At 46.9% G+C, this 12,777-nt stretch overlaps 1 protein-coding gene across 2 annotated transcripts in view; it reads left to right on the forward strand.

Annotated features, from left to right (window-relative positions):
* LDB3 (LIM domain binding 3) overlaps nucleotides 1–12,777 on the forward strand; it is a 96,718-nt gene that overhangs the window by 40,887 nt on the left and 43,054 nt on the right. For both annotated transcript variants that reach the window (XM_044420371.1, XM_044420369.1), the window contains exon 2: nucleotides 4,244–4,395. In XM_044420371.1, coding sequence (XP_044276306.1) covers nucleotides 4,244–4,395 — 152 coding nt within the window. The remainder of the gene's footprint in view (nucleotides 1–4,243; nucleotides 4,396–12,777) is intronic.

Genomic DNA, 12,777 nt, shown 5'->3' on the forward strand with positions numbered 1-12,777 from the left:
TGCTTGATGGGATCTGGCAGTTCGTGATCAATCATCTTTTGTGCCTTAAGAGAATCTTCTGGGGTCCTTCTTAGGGATCCTCCTCCGATAGAAGCAAGGAGGCAGGCAGGCAGAAGAGGGGCCTTTTGGATTGTGGCACCCTGTTTATGAAATCAGCTCCCCAAAGAGTACGCCTGGCACTTGCTCTTTTCTTCTGTTTGGTGCTAGGTGAAAACCTTTTCATTCTCCAGATTTTTAATAACTAAATTCTAATTTTAATATTGTATTTTATATTACTGCTGAGAATGTGTTTCAGTTTGATTATGGGTCATGGTGGGCTTGTTGCTGTACTGGCTGTTTTAGTAATTTTTACTGGTTTTATTTTCTTATTTGATAAGCTGTTCTGTTTCATGTTTTTTGACTTTGTTAACTGCCCAGAGCACCTTCAGGCTTCTGGGCACTATAATATCAAAATAAATAAAATAACTAACATGCCTGCCAGTTTTGTATGTCCTCAAAGTGTTTCTTACTCGACTGGGCACTCAAACACACCAACCTCACTTGAAAGGCTCATGTCGAGTAAAAGCTGTGCCGTGCAACCTGTTGTTTGCCATCTATGGGAATTTGGCAGCGCAGAGACAAAGAAGGTCACCATCCTGAGAGCCAGCACTGCGCCCCTTTGACCTGCGGGAAGGTCCTGCAGAGACGGGCTTGTCATGTCAGCAGGCAGGCAGGTGCTTCTCGTTCCATTCCGTGCTTCCAGATTGGAACGAGATGCTCCCCACTGTTCCCTGATACTTTGGATCTGGCTTTGCCTTATCTGTCACAGTGTCCTGGAACATCGCTCACTTTTGATTACTGAGTGTTCTCTGTGCTGGTCCCAGTGGCATGATTTTGGCCTTCTTGGAAGTAGGTAGTGGAAGCCAATTAATGTCTAATTTTAGTAGCTATATGTTTCAGCCACTGAGATGAAGAAGCCTTTGGGAGTCATAAAGCTTGGCTAAAAACCAGAGTCTTTTCACATCCCTTTGGGCTGGCTTCTCTACCCAGCTTTATCTCTTCGTTTGACATGTTGGCCCTTATCACTTCAGCCAAACTGCTCAGAAGCCATCATAATGCTCAGGGTTGGTATATTTATGAAGTTTAAATATTTTATACTGTCTATCTTGCACTACTTCTCCAAGTGGTTTGCGGTAATAGGACAACAGCACAAATTAAGTGAAAATGAACAGTAGACAATAAAAGCAACAGCCATGAATTAACAATCATAAGATGGGTGCTATCAATCAATAAATGCTAATGTGAAGTTTGCTGAATCTCAGGACCAAGGTGTAAACTCCTATTTCTGAACCAGAGTGAGATCTGCTTAGTTTAATGATGTGGCAACAGCATTCAATGTCAAGCCATTCATCAGCTCTTCAACTGCTTTGCTGGATGCTGGCCTTGATTCTTCTTCATCACTCTGATTCTTCACAGCACAGGGGGCTGTGCCTACCTGTCAAGCAACATAAAGCATAAGACAGCCTTCCCCAACCTTGTGCCTCCCAGGCATCTTTGGGCTGCAACACCCAGAATTCCCAGTCAATGGCTCTGCTGGATGGGGATTCTGGGGGTTGTGGTCCAAATGCCTCTGTAGGCCACCAGGTTGGGAGAAGGTTGGCATAAGAGAGTCCCTGCCTTTTGCCATTCTGGTCTTCTTCATCCATATTTCCTATCCTATCTTACATCGTTACAGACCATAATATTTTGGCAATGTTGGTCTGAATGTTTCTGGACAAATAGAGGTGGTTAGAGAAAAGGTCGAGCAGTTTCTTTCAGGATGGAGAGGTACTCTTGTTGTATTTGAGGAGCAACTGGAATGTGACACCTGAGTTGAACCCTCAGCAGAGGCAGCAACTATATCCACTCCAGCACCAACCCTGCTCACTCAGGCCATCGAGACGGAAAGGAAGAGTTACGTTCTACTACTGAGCGCATGGGATTCCATATCGGAGACTGCAAAATAATTAAATAGTTAAATAAAGTAATGCATTCTACTCCAGAACTGTACAAGGTTCCATGCCAAAAATGAAGTTATCTTCCATTAAAGAAGAATCTGCGGGAAAGTGATATTCATGGAAACATCTTGTGCTGTGACTTTTGCGGCCTATGCATTGTGCTCTTAAAAGCGATTCACCCTTCTCATAGACACCACACCATCCTGGCTTCACACGATGCGGTGTCCTTCTGGAATCCCTCTGTGAACACCACAAAGCTTAAGGAAACAGAAAGGAGGCTGGTTTGCAGTGCACAGTTTTGCGGGGCGGGTGGATTTGTTTTGAGTACACAAGGTGGTGTTAAGACCGAGGGTAATGAATGGAGCGGGAATTCCTGATTCAGGCTGTCTTTTGGCTTGTTCCAGCAAGAGAGTCAGTGCTCGGCAATGAATCTTTGCTCTTGATAAGTACAAGCAGGTGGGAAGCACCAGGAGTCAGCTTTCCTGAATCTGGATATGCCAGCAGTTCAGAGCAGTTAAGATTTTTATGACAGGATAAGCATCTGTATTTCAAGAAAGTGGAAATGTATAGTTTTATAGAGGTGATGGCTGGAAAGTCTCTCTCTCTCTCTCCTTGCTTTCTTGTTCAAAGAGCCTGTATCATCCAGGGTTGCATCTTGCTTTCTACTTAACAAGCCCCATGCTATCGAGTATCACAATTCTAAGGCTAGCCCCAGTCATTAATAAGGACAAGCTGTGTTAGACGAACCCTCTCAACAAGAACTTGTTCCCCGACATCATGTCTGTTCTGATTGCATTATTTATGGATCTCTGAGATCCTCTTGCGATATTTGGATTGATGCTGTGAGCAATTCTGACACAGGACATTACCATCCGGCTGCCTTGAGTCTACCTTTGCCTCGTTTAATTTTTATCCTGGAATTAGGTTTGGGTGAGGTGGAGAATATATTTGCATATCTTTGCATCAGCTATCGTGAATATATTGCAGATACATGCCTGCTTCCGTGGATTTGTTTTGGTTAAGGATCATACTTTGAACCAGATAATTGCTGGATCACCAGAAGCAGTCAAGATAGATTGTGGGCATGGTGGGGAGCGGTTTGGAACAGAACTGCAATGGAGGGAAAGGGTTAAAGCTCCCTGGGGGGACCCTCCCACAAGGCCTTAAGCTGAATTGGGTCCCCTGTGCTCAGCAGATAAAAAGAGATAAGTTGCGGTCTTTCAGCTCCCTTGCACTTTGGCTCTCATTCGTACAAAGCAGAGACTTCGGAAGAGGTGCCTTGACACCTCCCAGGTGTAAAGAGCAGTGCGGGCCTTTGCAGAGCCTTTCTGTTCCTCCCGTCAACTGCTCATCACCTGTACCTGCCTAGCATATGTCAGCGGAGAAGCATAACGGGAGACCTGTCACAGGGCCTTGGAAATAAAGGTCAAGGAATCTTTGCCTGAATTGCAGCTTCGCAGAAATGGGATACGGTGCATAAGCGTTTGTGGGAGGGGTGAGGTGATCTTAGGTTCAGGAGACTATGCGGGTGACCCTGTCGGAAGCCCTTGTGGGCTGAATTTGGCCTCCACACCTTCAGTGAACTTATCTTTGTCCTCACCGTGGGAGCCACTGTACGAGGGTGCTGTCCGCAATGGGTATCTGAGCATACGTAACTACATACAGTCAAGGACTTCAATTCATTTGCATGCTCCCTGTGGACTTAAAATAACCTCTGGTTGGTAGAAGAGGAGGAGCATATGTGCACGGCAGGAAACATTAACTTCCTTAAATGCCCCACATTGGGCACAATCCATCTGGAAGTTCTTTCAAATGCCAGTGGATGAATAGAACGAAACGGGGGTGAGCAAAGGTCTAAATCGCAGGCTGGTTGCCTGCATGTTTCCAAGTATAGCTACTGCATGAGAAAAAGCGGAGAAGGAAATGAAGTTATGAAGCACAGTCAGATAAGTGGCCCCAATCCCTTTCTTATTGTTCCTACTGCTTGCAGGACATTTTGAACACTGTAGAAACCAATGTAGAAACCAACGGCAATGGCTTAGCTGTTGTTCACAATAACTTATCTCCTGGTGCAAGAAAGGTGAGCCAAAATACCTAAGTACGCTTGATATTCCAATGAATCAGCAGACACATGCAAGGTATAGATTTGCTCCGCTTCCTTGGGGATTGTGAGGGCACCAGACTGGGTAAGACTGGCATAGATGAATTGCACACTGTCCTGACTTTCTTCCTTTCCCTCCCCTTTTCTTCTTCTTCTTCTTCTACAGATTACTCCTGGCAGCAAAGCAGCTCAGTCCCAGATGAGCCAAGGGGACTTGGTGGTAGCGATCGATGGAGCCAACACAGATAGCATGACCCACCTAGAAGCTCAGAATAAGATAAAATCGGCAAGCTACAACCTGTCTCTTTCTCTTCAAAAGTACGAGGAGATAAGTTACTATCCATGCAAGAAATCATTGTCAATTCAGTGTTGGCTTCTTCAGTGTTGGTGACTTTTTTCCCATGGGGAGTTGACAGAAAGCCATATAGGGATGATGTGAACATTATCCAGAGTGGGGGGGGGGGGGGTGTCAGCTCTACATGCTTCCTGTTTTTCCACAAGCACATCACCTCCAAGATACATCCTTCATCACTCCCCTTTATGGGCTTTGCACAGCCATCTCCCACCACTGAAAGATTCAGAAGCCGTATTTCAGACGTGCTTGCTGGTGCAGTGGAGGAACTGGAAGTAAAATGGACATGTGCATCCTTCTCTTGTGTAGCAGAGTAACATCTGAAGCCACTTTTGCCAATATGCTTCCTGCCTTTTGTGTGTAGGAAAGCTTCTAGGGTCTCCCAGGGTTACATGTCTTTCTGGGTCAGAGCCAAGCCAGATTAAAGAGAACTAATGAAAGTCCCAGGTTTTTTCCCATGTGTTCCTCTTCAAACCCATCACATGCGTACCTGGGAAAACACTGTGCTCAGGTCCAGAGAACTGGTGCTTCCACATGGAGAATGCCCAGGAGGTGGGTAATTGGGTAAATGCAGTATTCTTCTTTTGAGCTGCCCTTGTCACCCAAATCACTGGGACCATGTGAACAACGCTTGTGCAAAGGCAAGATTTCCCCCTCTTTGACCCCTCTATGTTAGCACAATCAGCGCCTGAACCCAGTGGCAGTCTCAGCACAGCCCAAGTGACTAACATGGGGGGTTGAGTTTGCTTGAACTGCACCATTCCTTTATCTGCCTTTCCAAAACTTGTATACTTTCAAAGTATAATAAAGGAACTACAATTCAGGACCCTGCTTTATACCAGGTCAGTCTGCTTGCTCCAGGGGTGGGCAGTCTGTGGCCCACCTGTTGAAAGGCTCTTCTGGCCTACAACCTCATCATCTCTCATGGAAACATAGAAACAGAGCGAGTCAGAAGGGGCCTCCCGGGCCATCTAGTCTTACCTCCGGCACCAGCCGGCTCCGCTCACGACATGCCCACCATGTGCATGTCCAGCCTATCCTTGAACACCCACACCGATGGGGCCTCAGCGACCCCTCGTGGAAGCCCATTCCACACCCTTGGGGTCCTGACTGTCAGGAAGTGCTTTCTGGCATCCAAACGAAACCTTGGCTCCCTAAGCTTTGCTCTGTTGGAGCACGTCCTGCCTTCCTCTGCAGGGGAGAACAGGTCTCTACCCATCTCCATGTGACATCCCCTCACATACCTGTATGTCGCCAACATATCCCCTCTGAGTCTCCTCTTCTCCAGGCTGAAGAGACCCAGTTCCCTCAGTCTCACCTCATACGGCATCCCCTGCAAACCGGCCACCAACCTTGTGGCCCTACGCTGCACTGACTCCAATCTGGCTATATCCTTTCTGTAATGAGGGGCCCAAAACTGAGCACAATACTCCAGTTGCAGGTGCACCAGAGTCGTATAGCGTGGTAGTAATACCTCTCTCGATCTAGAAGCCACACTTCTGGCTATGCTACCAAGGGTGGTGTTCGCCCTCTTGACCACCGCATCACACTGCTGACTCATGTTTAGCCTGCAGTCAACCAGTACCCCGAGGTCCCTTTCACAAGTGCTGCTCTCCAGCCACTTGTCACCTAACCTGTACTTACGACACCTATTCCTATGCCCCAAGTGCAAGACCTTGCACTTATCCACATTGAACGCCATCCTGTTGTCTCCTGCCCACTTCCATAGTCTGTCCAGATCCTTTTGGATCTGGAGTACCTGCTCCTCAGTTGTGGCCACTGCTCTAGTTTTAGTGTCATCTGCGAATTTGATCAGCAGACTGTTCACCCCTTCTTCCATGTCATTAATGAAAAGATTAAACAGGATTGGCCCCAGGACAGAGCCCTGGGGGACCCCGCTTGTCACTGGCCGCCATCCCGACGATTTCCCACTAATGGTTACCTTCTGTTTTCAGTCAGTCAACCATGCCCTAATCCACCAGACAGTGCTTTGGTGTATCCCAAAACTCCTCAGTTTCTCCACCAGGATATCACGGGGCATCTCTCCCTGTTGCCTGCGCTGTCTAGGGCTGCCAGAAGCTGTCGGCCAAATCATTTGAAGGGCTACGACCTGCACAATCTGTTATTGTCTAGCTGGTAGTAGCCCTCCATGGTTCCCAGCAGAGGTCTTTTCCATTCAATTGACTGATCCTTTTAACTGGAGAATTTAACCTGTTGTTCCCCCTGTGTTATGCTCTCCCCCATATTAAACTTCCCATGCTTCTCGTTCTGTGTTCCTGCTATGATGGTAAGAATGTTAGCCAGGGAGAAGAATTCTGTTCAAGCCAATATAGATTGGAAAGGTACTGATAATCAACCAGCTCAAACCTGATTCATGCATTTAGTCAGTAGTCCCAAGAATTGGTTTGAAGGCACATGATACAGCGCTCTTGCTGAAGCTTGGCAGGCCTGAGTCTGGCTCAAGCCTGGATGGGAATCTTCTGAAGAACCTTACGTATGATCTGTGAATTCTGTCATGCGGTAAAGGCAGGATAAAAATATTTTAGGAAATACACGTGCATGCAGGTTGCCTCCATCTTAGGTCTGAATGTGTAGTTTTAGCTTTTGTTAGTTTCCTTTCTTTGCTTTTTCCCACCATGCCAACAGAAGTTTCCTTGCAATGAAGCTGCAGACTGTCCCTGAAGTAACACCAGATACATACACAAAACACAAATGATGTGCCAAATGAACACTGGATGGGTGTTTCAAAATGAAAGGTATCCCCCATTCCTCTTGTGCTGAAGTTCTTATTGTTTTCCGCACAAGGAAAATTGCTCTGCTTCATCCCTCCAGGAGTCGTCTTTGTTCTGAAAAGTTCTCTCCAGCCCGCCTTTATTTGCCAGAGTCTCTCCTGGTCCTTTCCCCACTTTGGCTCTGCCTGGGAAGCAAGTAATTTTGAAACAAATATTGATGATCCTAGCCTATCCAACTGGTTCTTTCATGTTGGGTGGCGTTCCACATCACAAACTGTTTCAAAACATTTTTATTGATTGGCAGCTTGTATTAAAATCCATAAAATAGTATTTTAAAAAAAGAAAATGGGACAAAGTGAGATTCAGAGTAAGATGCATTTCTTAAGCATGTTTAGGACAAACACTATTAGTCTATAAACCTCAGGCACTTCAGTGTTGCTCAGAGTTTCCCAAACTGGTGATGGCAACAACCCCCATCTCTCCCCACTAGCAGGCTAGGAAAGGTGGGAGTTTAAATCCAATGTATCTGAATGGCATCATGTTGGGGAAAGCTGTTTTAGCACTTCCATTTGGTCTTCTTTCTTTTCTGGGAAGATACTTCCATTTTTCATTGACTGGGCAAAGACAACCTTTTGAAGAACTCTGGATCTGAAAATGGTTTGAGAGGCTTCAGTGTCCATGATCTCCAGCCAATCTGCTGCCAGATGTTTTGGACCAGAAGTCCTCTCAACCCCTGCCAGTATGGCCAATGGTCAGGGAGCACGGGAATTACAATGGAAAACATTTGGGAGATGCCCAGTGAAGAAAGGCTTCGTTACAAAAATGTTGGCCTGGTTTGGGCAACATGCTGTACTGCAGTGTCATGCCAGAGATGAGCTGCAGTGCGTCCTGGCTTAATTCAGAGCAAACCCTGCAACTGCCTGGAGGTGCAAGTGAGACAGCCTGAACATCAAAACCAGCGACCATCTTCCCAGATGTCTTCCAAACGCTGCCTAAACGACTTCCTGCCTCCCGTCGAAGAGGCGCACGCACAATAATACCCCTAACAGTAACACAGCACCTTACCGATTTCCTTTTTTAAAAAAATTGAGAACATATTTTTGCAGCCCTGAGCTAGTAAAAGCAAATAATGTTTGCTTCGGTTTGTTTTTAGGTAGGGAGGAGGGGAATCTTCTCTTTTTCTTCTCTCTGATTAACCTTTCATATGAGGAGAATTGCTCCGTATGGCGCTGCCAGTGAAAGCAAATGCTAAAAAGCTGGGGTTTATCTGACTGATCCAGTATTATCCTTTTCTAGCAATAGATGCAGAGATGACTGCATACCATGGCTGACCTTTTCTTCCTTTTCTTCAGGACACAAAAGCTCTGTTCCATTTCAAAGAGTCAGAGAGTTTCTGAGCAGTGGGGAGGCTGGGAGATCTTCCTCGTCTCCTCTTTAAAGGCAACTTTTAAACAGGCTGTATAAATCACAGCCTGATCCTGGAGGTTACGGCCAGAACACGAGTTCTTGGAACGGTCTGTGTTAGCAGTTTTGGCATGAATGTGCCGTGTCACCAACCATCGTATTATGCTGCCTTTGCAGGATTTTCACAGTCATTGCACAGGTAGTTGAACCACAACAAAAGCACTTCCCAGGCATGACGGAACTTGGCAGCCTGATGCAGCAGCAGCTTGCAAACATGAGAGTTCCCCTAATGCCAAACGCACCCTTAGCTCATGCATCGCAGCAGAGGGTTCAGCACATTTTCCCCACTGAGGTCTGGGTTACCTTGGTAGAAAACCTTTCAGGGTCCACATTCAGCAGTGGGTGTGGCCATAGAGAAAAGAGGCGGGGCCAGAGACAAAAGTGGGTGGGTTGCAGGTGTGACATGTGTCTTTGGTACCCAATGGGAAAAGGAGACATTGGCATTCATGAATTCGCCTTCCTGACCTTGTGCAATATTTCTTGCAGCAGCTTTGTATTTCAGGCAAAGATGCTGTAAATAATGTTAATTACCTTGCAGTGGGGCTGAGGGAGGGTGTGGCTTGGGACAGGGGGGCTGCCTGGGGAGACTGAGAAGTTCAAAGAGGCATGGAGGTCAGCATTTGACCTGCAGATTGGAGGTTCCCCACTCTGGACTTGGTATATCAAACAAGGAACTTCTAGGTGGCGTGTTGCCCTTCTGTGGAAAAAGCAAAGTTCTGTCTTTGGAGACGCTGTCCCAGTTCTTACCTATCTCAGTGTTAGGGTTTCAAGACTTGCCTAAAAGCAGAGATAGTCTGGATCAGCTGGAGGCTACAGGCAATTGTGTGCAACCCCCTGTTCCATTCAGAGTGTTTTGGTTATGACTGAAGCCTCAACCCTGAAAAAGACACCTTTTAGCAAGGAGGAGCAGTGCTCACCAAGCCCCTCTCAGCCCTGCATAAAGAAATGTCGGTGTGGGAGTTGGCCTCATCCCGGCCTTTGCACCATGTGACTCACCCTGGCAAACAAGGTCTGCCAGCCACATCGTGCGGCCAGCCGGGTCCTCGTTTCCCTTGGGCAGTCCAAGGCAGGTTGCAGAAGCGGCAGGTTTTGCTGAGCTGCTGGGTGCCACGGTGTGGAGCTTGGTGGGTCATAAATATGCCACCTTGGATCAATCCAGCCAGTGCAGGTTCATGGCTGCCATGGCTTTATTTCAGATGTCAGCCTCATGGGCCTGGTACTGCGTGGCATTTGGTTTCTTGCTCATGTGCTGTAGCCTGGAATGCTGAGGAGTCTGTCCTTTGTGAGCTCTAAAATCTAGGCTTTGCACTTCCAGTGAGAGATGTTTTTCCTGACAGCAGTGACATTTCCTTTTATCGATTTTGACTCTGCCAGCTTCATGAATGTTATTTTTCATGTGGTCGTTGATTATTGAGTCTGGTACTTCTTTTTATTCTTCTCTGTATGGCCGCCTCCCATAAGCTGCTGTATTGATGACTAAGCAGGTTTACAACTCTCGCTGTGCCAAGGTTGCTGCTGCAGCTAAACTGGCTGAAGCTTTTCTTTGTGCCACTACTGCAGTGCTGTATCTCTTAAGAATGAAATATGATGGGCATTTTCTGGGTGATTATTACTATTTTTATTTGATCTAGATTTGACCAGGACAGTTAACCAAACTATAGCAATCAAACATGGTAGCTCTGCTGTGGTGTTGACGTGGGTCAAGGCCTGTAAGAAGAAGGCCTCGGGGTAGACTAATGGAAAGACTCAGTGTGACTCAGTGAAGCAAAACACATACTTTATATTCAGAAGGCCCCAAGCTTAATGCCTGACACTTTCAATGGGAAAACTCAGGTAGGAGGTTATGTGATACATCTCTCCTCGAGACCGTCAAGATCTCCTACCAGCCAGAGCTGACAGTCATGGACTAGAGAGCTGTCTTCCCTAGTGCAAGACCTTTGAAATGTTTTGGACTGAAACGTCCATCACCCTTCACCATTTCCCAGGCTGGATGTGGCTGATGGAGCCGACGTCAGGGATGCCTGGTGGGTACTAAGTTGGAGCAAGCTGGGTGAGATGGACAAATAATTCGATTTGGTGTAAGACAGCAGTGAGGAACACGTGGCCCCCCGGATATGTTTGGCACACAACTCATGCTAATTATTGCTTATGCAGGCTAAGGATGATGAGAGTTGTTGTCCGTCGACATCTGGAGGATGGCATGTTCCCCAACCCTGATATAAGGCTGCTTCCCATGTTCCTAACATCCTAAATTCCAAAATCGTAGTAGCTGTGGCTCAGTGGAGGCAACTCCCCCCTCCCGTTCCCCACCAATCGGCTTGCAGTGGTCCCTGCTGGGTGTTTATGCCCTTAAGACAGTGGCCAGGCAGACCCAATAGATTATTATTATCATTAGAACATTTCTATTTCTATTATTAGATGCATTGCTGTCGATGCACCAGCACTGGGGAATGAGTGAGGCTCGCTCCCTGCCTGGTCTGTGAGATGGTACTCAAGTGCTGTGTGCACCTGTTTGTTTATTTACAGCATTTATACACAGGGTGGGGAGAGAGAGAAAGAGAGAGACCACAAGCGAGCAGTGAGCAACGAAAGCCCAGCAGAGCACCTAGCAGAAGTCATTTGATGTAGAAGCAAGCACGAAAAGTCAACCCGGCCTCTGGTGGTTGATGCCCATCTGAGGATCCTCTCCACATTTGCAGCTAATTTGTGGGGAAAGGGAAGCCTGTTAACGAAGGGTTATAAAAGCAGGCTTTGGAACACTGAGCAGGAGCGTCAGTGAAGGAGGAGGCTTAGCTGGGCTCCTTCCTTCCTGGCCTTTGTTGGGGTCGTGGTTGTGAGTGGGGGTTAGTGGGTGCAGGACCCCTGCCCTTGCCTCTGATGCAGCACTCGGGCTCCTGGGAATCTTCTGCCTACCATCTGAAGTGGTGCAGTCCAGAAAAGCCGTGTTGCATGATTCTGCTGGTTCCGGAGCGTAGCTCTCAGAGGCTCTTTTCCAACATAGATTCATGCCAGCCTCCCAATTTAAAATATCCCTGATCTGTGTTGCGGCCTTTGCTTTAACAATAGCAGATTTGCCTTGAACAAATTGTTTCATTTTTAATGACCTGAGTAGACATTTCAAATATTTCGGCAAATAGCTACAGCACTTGCTCCAGGAGTTTCCAAGCTGAAGCTTTTCCAGACTCTGTTGCATCTAGGTAGGGATATATAGATGCTGGATTTCTAATGCAAGATTTGCCGATTCTACAAAGTCTTGTGCAAATCATGTTATGAGTATGTGGTTATTTAAAAGGAAGCTCAAAACAACAGTGGGGCATTGTATGTGTTTCACTGAGCCTGCAAGGAGCAAGATGGAAACTTTCTAAGACAACATAAACTATGCCTAACAGTGCAGAATTTTCACTTGTGGCTTTGTTTATGCTCACAAGACAGAACGTACTACATTATTTTGTGCTTACATTTTGTAATAATATAAACAAATCTTCATTTTGCTTCCCAAAAATTGTAGGAAGGCACATGGACAGGTTTCTTGGGGTGATCACGAGGCCACTGCCCTGCATGAGGGAGGAACAGGGGTCTGTGCTGTCTTTGGTTGTGTATAAATATACAGGCTGAATGTGGGGAGAGGGCAAGACATGGGTAATCAGTAACATAGCCTCAGTCCCCCCACAAACCAACCCTTAGAGACTCTCCTCCTGCCAACTGTATGAGAGCAACTCCAGACCCTCAGCCTGCTTTCTTCTTCACTCATTTCTTTCTAGCTGCCAAACAATTTACCTCCATCCCAGGTGTGGGCAGGTTGGTGCATCAGGCACCAGAAGCCCATTTCAGCAAGCTTTTTCTTGCTTCCAGTGCCCTCTGAGGAAGCACTGAACTGATCGTCTGGCTAAAAAAACACGTAGAGGAAAGGTCATGCCCTTGCTTAAGAGGATTATTAGCTGGGTTGCTGCTGCCTGTACTCTTGCCAGCTTAGCTGCCCTGGATGCTAATGAGCTCCTGTCTGGTTTTGAACACCTCCCCACGGTTCCCCTGCAGTTGTTTCTGAAGGCAGCATCCGGCAGAAGTGATTCGCTAGGCTCTTGGACCCTAAATGCTGCTCAGTGGTATTGCTGCACAGGGAAGAGGAAGCTGCCCTGACCTGGGTCAGGCTTG

The sequence above is a fragment of the Varanus komodoensis genome, unplaced genomic scaffold (assembly GCF_004798865.1).
Source record: "Varanus komodoensis strain SLA01 unplaced genomic scaffold, ASM479886v1 scaffold11, whole genome shotgun sequence".
In the NCBI taxonomy this organism is placed as follows: domain Eukaryota; kingdom Metazoa; phylum Chordata; class Lepidosauria; order Squamata; family Varanidae; genus Varanus; species Varanus komodoensis.